The sequence below is a fragment of the Typopeltis vanoorti genome, chromosome 10 (assembly GCF_054136105.1).
Source record: "Typopeltis vanoorti isolate ZY-2024b chromosome 10, IOZ_Tvanoo_1.0, whole genome shotgun sequence".
Taxonomy (NCBI): domain Eukaryota; kingdom Metazoa; phylum Arthropoda; class Arachnida; order Uropygi; family Thelyphonidae; genus Typopeltis; species Typopeltis vanoorti.
The window spans coordinates 57,748,529-57,762,457 of NC_143558.1; the positions used below are offsets into that span (position 1 = coordinate 57,748,529).

Consider the following 13,929-nt stretch of genomic DNA (forward strand, 5'->3'; position numbering starts at 1 on the left):
TTATTGCAACCTAGTAATAAAATGTCAGACTGTAGTAGATTAGCACATTCATGGTTACTTAAGATTTTTAGACCTGAGAGTCAAACAACTAAAGTGATCTGTTATCATTTATTTATTTATTTTTAAAATAACAATATCATCTATGAAAGGTCGTAAACCTTTAGCACAAATGTACTAAAGGTTTACGACCTTTAGCACCAGTGGCAGCTCATGGCTTGAAATCATGGGGGTGCTGCAACTTTCGAAATATACATACACACTGTGAGTAGAGCAGGTGTGTTTGGATAAAACATCAAAATTATGGTAAAAAAAAATTAAACATGAAAAAATATTGTTTATTATTAATAAAATTACACAGTTTGGTATAATTCAAAATTACTTAAAAATAAAATATATTCTTCTTGTTTTGTTTCATGAAAAATTATCAGAAAAATTATATTCATTATTATTGATAAAATTAATTCAAAATTACTTAAAAATAAAATCCATTCCTTTAATTGTAATTAAATGAATGGATTTACAATTTTTGGACATTACAATTAAATCCTTTAATTGTGATGTCCAAATATTTAAAGAGACGGAGTAAACACAATAAGCACTACAATCACTCTATTACTGGAATAAACTTCATATAAAAAACAGTGGAACTGTGTAATGGACAGTGCCACATTACGCTAATAGCTCACATCTCACTATGACGTGCATATGCTTGCGAGCATAGCAATATGACACTGTGGTAAACACAGTGCTGCTAGAATCCTTTGCCCTCTGAAGTGCTACAAGATGGATTTTTATTATTTTTTATACAAAATAAGAGAATTGTATAGGATTTAAATTAATAAATAAATTTATATATCGAGAAAAAATTAGGGGCTGTAGTTCCACAGTGCCTATGCAGGAGCTGCACCTGTTTAGCACAGATATTTAGTAACATCTGTTTATGACCTTTAGTAACAGATGTGAGTGAAGAGTTAGAGAATCTTGGAATCCTGTTCTACAACTCGCAATACTGGCTGCAATACTTGGCTGGCTGTGTGGTCAGCGTATCCGCTCTCCAGCCAAAGGCTGCAGGTTCAAGTCCTGCCGTGGACATTGGTGTAGTTGAGGTCAGTTGATGGATTGAGTGGTGGAGACAGAGTTGTAGAGCAGGTGCCCTCCCTCGATGAGTTTTTGGACTCCCTGGAGGTGTCTAATAATACCTCATAGTGGCACATTTCACAAAGAAGAATCAGACATTACATACTTCTTAACCATAAACTTATTCACATTCCAAGGGGATGTTTTCTAATTTCTTCCTGCACCTTATATGAGCAGCTGAATCTCACTTGTATATTTATACTGTAAGATCATTCACCATCTTGTTTCTATCATAATGCTTCGCTTCCATCTATTAGGGATGATGAGATAGCAACTGGAAGTAAAGAAATTAGTTTCTTGGGTTTTTGAGGTACAACCACCTCAGGCAGTATGTAACAGGAGAACACGAGGATTGAAAGTCATGGATTTGATCTGCATCATCAGAGGATGTTTTTATAAATGGGTGTCAAATCTTGCTCCAGTCTGTGAGAGTGAACATGATGTGATTATCTGAGTGGTTGCCAAACATGTGAGGACTTCCATGAGCAAAGGATATATATGGAGCTACAAGGCTGGTGATAATGAGAAGCCCAGGCGACAACTTGCAGCTGTAGCATGGAATGAGGAGGTGGAAAGGAGATCAATGCTGCTTAGGTGATATTCAAGACTCATCTAGTAGAAGCAATGTCTAAATGTATTCCAAAGGTCAGAAGGTTAAATAGGTGTGAAATGGATGAATGAAGAGATGAGATTAAGCATGAAATATAGAGAAAAAATGCATTATGGAGACAACATAAGAGGAGTGGTAATAATTAATGCCATGAGGCAAAGAAAGGAAGGCAGAGAAAGAAAGGAAACAAAGAAAGGCAAAGAGGGTGACTTGGTCTGTAAGGGTAGCAAAAATTCAGTATGAGCAGCAGTTAACTAATGAAAAAAAAATATATTCAGAGTTCTTCCAATATGTAGAGAGAGAGAGAGAGAGAGAGAAGAATGATTAAGGTAAAATGCCAATAATTAGCGAAAATGGTATAAGGAAAACTGCTGCAGGGGATATAGTTGAGATATTTAATGAGCAATTTGTAAAGGTCTTTCATCCTTGTGAATGTGACATCAAGAGTTTGAGAGCATTGGATGATAAGGAGAAGGAGACACTGACTATGAGTGAGTGTGCAAGAGGTATATGAGAAACTGAGCAAACTTGATGTTAATAAGGCTGTGGGACTTTATGATATATCACAGCATATTTGAAGTAATGTGCCAGGGAGTTGACATCTGCCTTGACATATTTGTTTAACATGATTCTTAGATTGGGTAAAGTTCCAAAGGAGTGGAAGGAAGGCAAGATCGTACTGCTTCATAAAGGATTTGACAGAATTCAAGCAAGAAATTATAGGCCAATATGTGTGTCAGGTGTTGTGGTAAAAGTGTTGGAAAGGCTGGGAGAATGAGGATCCACAATTGGTTGATAACAATGATATTATCTTTGATGGTAGCACAGATTTTCTAAAGGAGGTCATGCTTTAGTAATCTACTTACTTATTACAATAAGGTGACACCAACATTTGATGTGGGAGATGGACAGACAGTAGTATACTTAGATTTTGCAACGGCTTTAGACAGATCACCACATGATAAGTTGATAGTCAAATCAGCGGTTGAGGTTAGATATTAGACTAGTGCATTGGAATGGAGATTGGCTGTGTGATAAGTATCTACAAGTTGTGTATGGGAAGCATTATTCCAGAAGAGGAAAGTCACTGGTGGTGTGCCTCAGTATTGCTGACCTTCATACGATATCTTTTACAACAGTTATTCAATTTAGACAGGGCATCTTGCAGACTTGTAGCGGATTTATTTAGAAGTATAACATCGCCCGCATAAAGCAAAGAGCTGAACATTAACATCTCCAATTTTGATATCATGTTTAATATCACTTTCCTTCATAATGTGATCCATATAGATAATGAATAACAGAGGGGATAATGTACATCCTTGACTCACACTACATTTAACATTAAACCATCTTCCTGTACTTCCTTCAATTCTAACTGCTGACTTACAACTCAAATAAAGACTAAGTATTGCTTGATATAATGCCCCATTGACACCATATAGCTGTAGCATATTGAATAGCTTCTCTCTTGGCACCTTGCATATGCCTTTTCTAGATCGACAAAACTTAAATACAGATCTTTGTTATATTCCCATGATTTCTCAACTATTTGTCACAAAGTGAAGATCAGATCCTGACAGCCTCTATCTGACCTGAATCTAGCTTGTTCTTCACCAAGCTTTTCTTCCACAATTCTTCTCAACTGTTTCTCAAGTATACTTGCATAAATCATACCAGGAACAGTCAGTAGGGAAATACTTTTATTGGGATTATATTGATCAAGTGCATATAATAACAACTAAGTTATACCAACTAGTTTCACCAACTAAGTCTGCTGGCATCTTCAGGGTACATAACTGATGTACGGCACTAAAAAGTACTTAGTTGGTGAAACTAGTTGGTATAACTTAGTTGTTATTGTATGCACTTGATCAATATAATCCCAATAAAAGTATTTCCATATTCATGTAATTCTCATATTCAGTTTTATTTCCCTTTTTATATATGGGTACTATGAGAGTTCAACTCCAATCATCGGTAATTCGTCCCTCTGTCTAGGGCTTCCGAACTATGCAGTGTAGCCACTGTAAGACTTTTTATACCACCATACTTAAGCATTTCTGGTCGAATATCATCTACTCCTGTTGCCTTTCCACATTTAAAGCTTTTGATGGCTTTTTCTACTTCAAGTATGGATATGTATTCCAGACTGTATACTTGTTGAGTGTTTTTTTACCTCTGTGTTATCATTGCCTGTTTCATTTAGCAATTTTTCGAAGTAATTACTCCATACTTCAAGGATATCTTTTTCTCCCATTTTCATGTCACGTTTATCATCTCTAACTCCTTTTACAGCACTCTTTCCTCCATTTCTAAGCTTCTTCAACCTCCAGAATATTTTGCCACCTTCTTGATATTTATTTTCTATGTTCTTGCCAAAGTCCTCCCATGACTTTTGTTTAGCTAGTTTTACACAATGTTTAGCTTTCTTACATCTGTATTCTCTAAGAGCACAAGCTGACTTATTTGCCAGGAATGTTTGGTATGCTTTCTTCTTTTCCTTCACTGCCTCTTTAACTTCCTGTGTCCACCATAGATTTCGGATTTTTCTATTCTTGCAGACAACCTCACCACATGCCTCTCTGGCTGAATCAATCAGGGTTTTCTTCAAGGCTTGCCACTGAATCTCCAAGGTTAGGTTCCTATTCTCAAACTCTTTCATTTATTCTTCAATAATCTTTGTTTATTTTAGTCTGCAGTTCACATTTGAGAGCTGCTCAACTTCCATCTTACATGTTATTCTTTTCGATATGAAATTCAATTTTATCCTGCTCAAAGCTAAATAGTGATCACTTCCAATTTCAAATTCTCTGTACGCTCTAGTGTCCTGCACCAGGGAGAAAACATCACTATCAACAATAACATAGTCAATGAGACTTTTCTAATTCCTTGCCTCTTCTCTCCATGTGAATTTGTGCACATTTTTATTTTGGAATATGACATTAGTAATAACCAGTCCATGTCCTGAGCAGAAATCCAATAGGTATTTGCCATTATCATTAGCTTTGCTCTTTTCTCCAAATTTTCCCAAAATATTTTTGTATGTCTGACAATCATTTCCTACTCTGCTATTTACATCCCCAACAAGGACCAACTTTTCCTTTTTCATTGTGTCAGTCGCTTTCTCTAAAGCTTCAAAAAATTCCTCCACTTCTATCTTAGTAGAACCTTCTGTGGGACCATAGGCACAAATAAGTTCTCTCATTGTCCAGGTCCCCATTCTCATATTTGCCCACATCACTCTACTTGAGACTGCCTGCCATTCAAGAAGATTAGCCTCATATTTAGTGTTGAATACTATTGTTACTCCTTCTTTTCCTTGATTGTCATTGCCTGAATATAACAATTTGTATTTATTGCTCAGAAAGATCTCACCAGTTTTTGTCTTTTTTGTTTCAGTCACCCCTATTATGTCGATCTGGTACTTATCCAATTCCTCAGCTAGCTCCATTTCTTTGCCATTCAGGCTTCTGATGTTGATAGTACTGATTTTTAACTCTGGTGATGTTGGGTTGCGGGTGTGTTTTCAAATTTGTTTCAGTAGCTGACTTTTTGCTGTTCGCCCTGGTTCCCTGGTGAAAACAACGGGGCCTTGTTTAAACAGGCGACGCCCCAGCCAACATGAAATTTTGTCATGTTGTACCATAATTTTGTATTTTGGTTTAAGCCAATAAGAATACAATTTGGTCGGCTAAATCCCAAATTGCCAGCCCATCCTTGTTCATTCAGTATCTAGGTAGATACCCAACAGGGTGCACCACGAGAAAGTGAGGATTGGACATTAGGTCAGAAGCCCTGCTCGGTTCTCCGCATTCCTTTAAAGGCTATGTGGAGGTCTCCTCTCAGTTATACAGCTTTGATTCTTAAGCATCCCTTGAATAGCACTCCTTGGCCTAAAGAAATCAACAACAAAATAAAACCTGTTCATGTTAAACCACCCTGCATTTATGGAGTACCTAAAATCCACAAATCTAATATTCCCTTAAGTCCTGTAGTTAATATAGCATAGATTATCTTCCTATAAACTTGTCCAACAGTTAGCCAAGTCTCTTGCTCTTTTACTAGCAACTCCTCTAAAAATTCAGTCCATTTCATATCATTAGTTAAAAATCATATCCTTAAAAATTCAGATAATGTTTAGTTTTGATGTCACTTCTTTATTTACTAATGTAACACTAATAGACATTCTTAATTTAGTAAAGTCTAAATGTCACCCTGATAACTTTGAATTATTCAAATTTACAATACATGCAGGTTACTTTACATAGGGAGGAAAAATCCACAAACAGATTAATGGTACTGCTTTAGATTCTCCCTTCCCAGCCTTTAGCAAATGTTTACAACACTTTGAAAACAAAATACCACAGCTACATACAAGCCCCTAGCATGGTTATGCTTTGTTGATGATGTGTTTGTCATTTGTCCCCATGGACAAGGCACTTTGGATGCTTTTGTCACCTATCTAAACAGCCAATAACCCAAAATTCACTTCACAGTATCAAAAGAATCTAATAACTGTTTGCCTTTTCTTTCCACATTAGTCACATGGCTTTCAGACAGATCATTATCTTTTTCCATTTACAGAAAACCAACATACACAGGAAGATATCTACATAAATAATCACATCATCATCCAGCCCAACAGTATGGTATTTTAAAAACACTTACACACAGATGTTGAAAGTTTTCCCACTTGGTTATACTGTAAATTAAAGATGCCAAGAAATTATATTTTACATTACATGGTTTAATCCTTAATCCAAATGTAAGCAAACAAAGTTTGTGCATGAACTTCACAACTGGGCAACTCATATAGAGAGGCTAATGACTTCACATCACTTGCCTTAGTATCCTATAATGCAAAGTACATATCATTATGGATATGTATAATGAATGTGTTATGGGAAGGGTCACTACACTGACCAGATTCGGCCTTTATTAAGGTCTCATCAGTGGGAGCTAGATACAGAGGTTATACCAAGGTTGATGTAATGCAGAAGTCATATTTCCATATACAAGTGGCCAAGGTGTCACACCTTATTACTAAATACTATGGATTAGAGATAGATGTTGAAAGTTTTCCCACAGGCTAATGACTTCACCTGGTGATGTGAAGTCATTAATTTATAGTATAAGCAATTGGAAAAACTTTCAACACAAGTCTGACACTCACAATTTGTTGTTTTTTCCAATAGTGAATTATGGGTGCAAGAATTGGAACCTAAAGAAGTCTGACAAGAAAAGATAACCAATTTTGAGATGTGGTGTTACAGAAGGCTGTTGATATCATACATTGAAAGATGGTCAAATGAATGGGTGGTAGAAAGGATCAGCAGAACTTTAAGGCTCCTTAAGGATACTGATGGAAGAAAGCTGAAAAACTTCGACACACTGAAAGGATAGAAAGAGGACTTCTGAAAACCTATTAGTTTCATTAACTCCCACAATTGCACATAGTCAAAAGTAATAGAAGGTAAAATTCCTGGAAAAAAGAGGAAGGGATAGACCCTAAATGAGATAGATGGATGATCCAAAGTGACTAATCTTCAGAGAGCTGAAGCTTTCAGAAGGGCATACAACAAGACCACCTGGCAAGGACTGGTGTAGCACGTTACCGAGGAATGGTGTGACCATACAGCATCAGATAATGTTCAATGAATAGATGGATTAATTGATGTTATAATATAAGCCATTACATATTAACTACAATCTAAAATCATTGGCCAATTAATGCAATACATCTGGATCTCAATTTAAATCTGGAATTATATTTCACTCAGCTACCAACCTTTGGATATCATATTATTTTTGCTATTACACTGCTTATTATAGTTCTGAAGTAAAACAAAATCCAATGTGTGCTCTGCAGAGCAGTATTTCCAGCATGCCTAATTTATGACTAACCCAAAATTAGCTCCCTAACCTTTTACAGATGGCACTATCATATATATATATATATATATATATATATATAAAGCATAAGCATTGGGAGGAAACTCAAAGTACTTTTATTTATTTGAAACCACTGAAAAAAAAAATCAACATCAAATAGAACACCTAACAAGTATCTAAAAATCAAATTAACCAAAAGAGTTTTGTTACCTTTTTAAACACAAATGGATCTTCATCATATATTGGATTAATTCCATTAGCTGGGACTGTTTTTGTGCGAAATCGTCTTCGAACTGTATCTGCTGGTAGCCCATACATATCTACTTCAACATACGTGCCAACTCTCTTGTCAGATAAAAACTGACTAGAAATTATCTTGAAAAGTAAAATAATAATTTTCACATTAATCTATTTGTATTAATCAAATATTTAAAAAAAGTAAGAAAATAGATTAATTTTGATTTTATATATTATTATTAAAAAATTTCTAGAGGAAGTTAGAGACCTTATCAGAGGATGATTCTTACACTTAAAGAGTTTTACATGAAAGTGGTACTTATCTCTACTTCCCATCAAAATTGCATAATCACTCTTACCAACCGTTAGCAGCGTGGTTACTCATCTCTTATCACTACATGAGACATTAAATCCTACCTTTTGTTCCACATGTTGCTTCCACCACATGTTGTACAAAGTAGTAATCAATAAGCAGTTTAAGGAATTTATTCTCTATATTAACAGGTTGTTTCCTTTTTTTAATCAGTGCTTCCATAGTTGCAATCACTCATTATTATTCTCTACTTGTTACTCCAACACTCATGGTGATTCTCAGGTTCATGTCCTTTGGCATTATAAGGGTGCCTCTGTGACCTCTCATTTCTATGGTCCAACTGCTTCTGTTCTACTAGTCGAAATTTCTCAAATTAAAAAACAGAAATAATCCTCACTGGAATGAAAGCATTCATTCCTATTTCCACCCAATATTCCCTGCTACCCGAGTTTTAGTAGCCAATAAATGTCACAAGAAGCAACTAATTCTCCTGGGGATCTCTGACCAAACTTACATTCTTAAGTATGTAAGAAAAACTTACATATGCAAAATGTAAGGTTTTAAAATTTGGTTAGCAATGATGGGATGCAAAGTATACACTTGATGGGGAAACTTTAAAGAAGGTAGAGGAGATGAGAGATCTGGGAATGGTAGTGGACAAGGACCTGATATTCAGGGGCCACATTGCACAAGTTGTGAAGACGTCACAGTGAATATTGGCAACGATGCAGAGGACTTTGACATGCAGAAATAAAGAGGTTATGATACCATTGTATAAAGCCTTGATCAAGCCTCATATGGGTTATTACATGCACAGATTTGATTGCCAAGCTTTCATGGTGACAAGGATATGTTAGAAAGGGTCCAGAGAAGATTCACAAAGGTTGTCAATGGTCTTTGGAATGTGGAGTACGAGAACAGATTGAAAGAATGTAAATTGCAAAGCCTTGTGAATAGGCAGAAGAGGGAGGCAGGGATATGATTGAGACATATAAGCTAGTCAAGGGTTGTTATCAGGTTGACATGGAAAAGATCTTTCATAGAATGGGGGGGGGGGGAATTTAACAAGAGGACATCGCTGGAAACTGTATAAAGAGGGTGTGAGCAGAGGAGTAAGGAGAAGGTTCTTTGCATGGAGAGTGGAATCCAGTTGTTGGATGAGCATTGTGTGCAATAGTGTTTACCTCCTGCGATGAATCTCTGACTCTATAGAGGTCAGATGTTAATAATAATGATATGTAGTCTACAGGAAATCATTACCAGAACCTATGTGATTTTTCTAATGAAATGCGAGTTTGCTAAATACAATGCTTACATAGTATATCTGTTTTTTGTAGGACAAATGGGCTGCTTTGAATGGTAGAAGCAAAACATAACACAAGTGATGTCTAGCGTTCTACATGATAAATGAAATTCATCTGCTCGAGTGGTAAACTAAGATGGTCTATATGGCTTATAGCAGTTATGCTGGCAATTCAAGGAAGCTTATGAAATACCATGCATCCCCAACCAATACCATAAAAATCAGGGGACTTACATTAAACCATATTTAATCCTCTCTTATCAAACATCTCAACCAATGATATGATGGATATTGTGCTTATCACTGTAACAATATCTCATGCAAGCGATATGGTGATGTGCATGTAATTATTTAAGTAATTAATCATTTTTTTATGCAATATTATGTTATTATTTTATTTTATTAACTAATTAATCATTTTGTTTGAATGTTGCAGTAGGCTCTGACTTTAATATCTTTATTTATGCATATTTTCTCCTGAAGAAGGACGTGTCCTATAGGGAATGTGAAACAAGGTTTTAATAAGTATTAGCTTTTTATTGTTTCTATGTGACTAATTTTGGTACCCTTTTGACAAGAATTTCCCCAGAAGCCTTAGGTTTCAGTGCACATTGCTCATTGCTAAATGCACTGAAGCATTGAACTAGTCTATTCATATCACTCAAAACAAACTATATTTGAATTATAGTAGTATCTCGCTAATCCGAACTAATAAAAACCACGCTCGTTCGGATTAGCAAAAAGTTCGGATTAGCGAATTACCCCCCAAGAGACAACAATAATTAGAGTTTAAGACAAAAATAATCAGATTCTAATGGTACATCAATTTAATTCTGTAAATAAATGAAGTAACTGATGAAAAAAAGCTACTGTACTGTAATGTAAAACTTAAAAAATAATACAGTACACAAGTTTATTTTAGTAAAATATTTAGCTTGCATGTACCTATATTGTTGAGAATTCTGATTTAATAAAACTGCATAGTTCAGTATGTAACTTAATTTGCGTAAAAAATATCACTGTGTTGTACATAACACAAAAAAAGTTACACAAAATAATACAAAAAAAAAAGTTGCACAAAATAACAAAAAAAAACCCATTTTTTTTATTTCTTTGTAAAAAAGTCAGATTTTCTTTTGCTTCTTGGAAGCTAAACTTTTCGAATGCTTCTTCTAGGAGCTGCATTAGCAATAAACTTTTGTGGAATGTATCATTCTGCTTAGCCCATTCCATACACATATTAAAACTGTCAACTGCCTCTTCATGTTTTACTTTTTTTTTTCGAGTTCTTTATCATCATCGTCATCTAATTCATTCTGCAGCATCATATTTATAATTTCAGCATCTGATTTGATTTCGAATTCACTTCCAGTTCTACCTGTAATCCATTCTATAACACCTGTTTGTGAAATTTTAACATCTGGATTTATATTTTTAACTAAATTATGCACGTTTTGAATTTCCTCTTTTTGTGTATCATCATAGTTATACTGTACTGTAATAATAATAAAATAAATAATAATAGTTAAAATAATAATTATTAAATAAAAATAATAGTACACAAAATAATAAATAAAACTTTTTTTTTCTTTCAAACTGCAGTTCGGATTACTGGAGGGTTTGGACTAAAGAGGTTTGGATTAGCGAGATACTACTGTATCTGCTATTGCTAGGTAGGACAATGTTTCCCTTCAAACATTGTCCTACCCCTCCTACAAAACAGTTTCCCTTATGCACAATTTTATGATAATGTATCATCTATCAGTCAATCATCTCTATGTCATTCCCAAGTTGCCAGTTTACTAACCATTCTCATTTCCCTGAATTTCAAAGTTCAAGGTTCACTATAAATTGCTTTGCAAAATCCAGAAAAATTACTCATGTGCATTTCCCGTGCCCAGTAGAGATTACTGAAACAAAACTACCATCATCTATATTAAGTCCGCAGGGTTAGCCTAGTGGCTATGCGCTTCGCAACCATATGCCTGGGGAAGAAGTGTCCTAGGTTCGATTCTCGTCGATGACGTGAGGAGATAAAGGATCTTTCTCAGCCATAGCCAAGTTAGCCGGTCTTGGACGTGGACAGCAGTTTTTCCCCAGTTTCTCTGGGGTTTTTTCATCTCACAAGCAGGCAAACTGGCCCCATGAACACACGCTGCTATAGTCAAAAATACATACTTAATCCCTCTTTAGGAGGGCTCAATCAGTCTAAGGGGCAGTTGAGGAACGGGGAAACCCCACATAAATAAAATAAAAAATCTATATTAAGCCTATTTTCATCGCCCCATCCTTGTAATCCTATGAGCCTTAGCAACACCTCCACCATCTTCAACCACTACTCCTGAAGCACAAAAGGTCTTTAGTTCACCACCACTGTTTTCCTTTTAAAGAAGTGGAATTTTCTTTCTCTCTTTCCACTGCCAACTGTCCATGTTGACAGATTTTCACTAAACAATTAAGTGAAGTCCCAGTCTCAAGCCTCATTAACATCAAGCTTGCATAATTATCTCAAACACTTCATGTTCATCAGTCTCTTAATATCTCTAACACTACATGTTTACCAAATTTCAGTTTCCTATCATTCCCTGTTACCATATTTAATTACTCCCTACTCCTCAATATGCAATACAATTAATAAATATTCGTTTAACATTTCACAGTTCCATTTACTGCTACTAACACTATGGCACCATCTCCAGCAACTAGGATCATTCTTCTACATTCACTCTTCCTTATACTGGCCATATAAAAAACTCTCTAAGATTACATTTGGCAAGTCCCATTTCTTTTCTTATTCCACTTTCTTCTTCCTTACATACCTGTTGCTTTTATTTTTTATGCTTTATACTCTGAGAAGTATAAAGGAAGTACAAACAGTGAAGTAGCACTTTTCCAGTTTACATAAAATTTACTGCTGCATATCTTATCAAATATAATTATTAATTCATTTCTAGTTATTTTGTTCATCCTCCTAACTCTAGCGATGCAATCAAAACAAACTGTTATCTATGTTCTTGAACTCTTTTTTTTTATCACATTCCTGCCTTGTTTCTCAGACCACAATGTGCATGCTGCTTTCTTAGCCTGCAAATAATCTTTTGTTTGCAGGTATGATGCATTGGACAAAACATATACCTGGCTACCTTCCATGTGAGAATTACATGATCACTCTGTCACTTGCTGAAAGCAACACAGGTATTTACCATCTGAGAAATTATTATTATTACCCAAGACCCCATGGAGTCAAAGACTCATCTAAGAGGTCCTTTTATCATACACACAGCTCCTCAACCGTGCTTTAAACACACTCAAATTCCCTGCAGACACAACACACTCTTAGGCAAGGCATTCCAATCATTCAAAACTCTGCATGAAAAATACCTGCTTCTTACTTACACTTACTCCCCTACTTACACCCTCTTTGTACAGTTTCCAGAGATGACCTTCGGTTCTCCCTTGATCTGCCACTACTTTCTGTAGAACCTCTCCAGCACTGATCCTATAACAACCCCTTACCAACTTGTAGGTCTCTATCATATTTCCCCTCTTCCTCCTGCCCACCACACTCTGCAAGTTGCATCAGTTGCCTCTGGACCCTTTTCAACATCTGGGCACAATAGTCCATGTGTGGCCTAATCGAAACCTTATACAATGGAACAAGAATTTACCAACTTCTACAAGTCAGTCTCTCCTCTGCATCATTCCCAGAAGCCTTTGTGTTGTCTTCACAATTTTGGCTATGTGTCCTCTAAATTTCAGATCCTTATCCACTATCACCCCCAGATCTCTTATTTCCTCCACCTCCGACAATATATCCTCACCAAGCATAAACTCAGCATTCCATTTTTGTTTTCCAAATTTTAAAACCTTACATTTTGCAACATTGAACTCACATCCCCATTCCCGTGTCCAATCACTCAATTTATTGAAGTCTTCTTGTAAGGCCACAACATCTTCTATACTCTTCATGGTTCGTCCCAACTTTGCATCATCTGCAAACAACTGAATATCCATCCAAATCTTCACCATTATCATTAATATAAACAGTAATAATATAAACAAGTTAAACAGTAATGGCCCAAAAACAGACCCCTGAGGCACTCCACTAGTGACTTTCCTTTTCCTGGATATTGCTCCCCAATACACAATTTGTTGATACCTATCAGATAGCCAGTCTCCAATCCAATGCACCAATCAAATATCCAACCCCTTCTGCTCCAGTTTGACTATCAATTTATCAAGTAATCTATCAAAAGCCTTTGCAAAATCTAAGTATATTACTGTGTATCCTTCTCCTCTGTCCATGGAAGCAGTCACCTTATTGTAATAAGTAAGTAGATTACTAAAACATGACCTCCCTTTAGCAAATCCATGTTGTCCATCAAAGATTATACCATAGTTGTCAACCCAATTCTGGATCCTAGTTCTCACAAG

General features: G+C 35.8%; 1 protein-coding gene across 1 annotated transcript in view; it reads right to left on the minus strand.

The window, feature by feature from the left end:
* LOC150102439 (1-phosphatidylinositol 4,5-bisphosphate phosphodiesterase classes I and II-like) overlaps nucleotides 1-13,929 on the minus strand; it is a 900,535-nt gene that overhangs the window by 262,308 nt on the left and 624,298 nt on the right. The window contains exon 20 of the mRNA XM_090399636.1: nucleotides 7,853-8,017. Coding sequence (XP_090255762.1) covers nucleotides 7,853-8,017 — 165 coding nt within the window. The remainder of the gene's footprint in view (nucleotides 1-7,852; nucleotides 8,018-13,929) is intronic.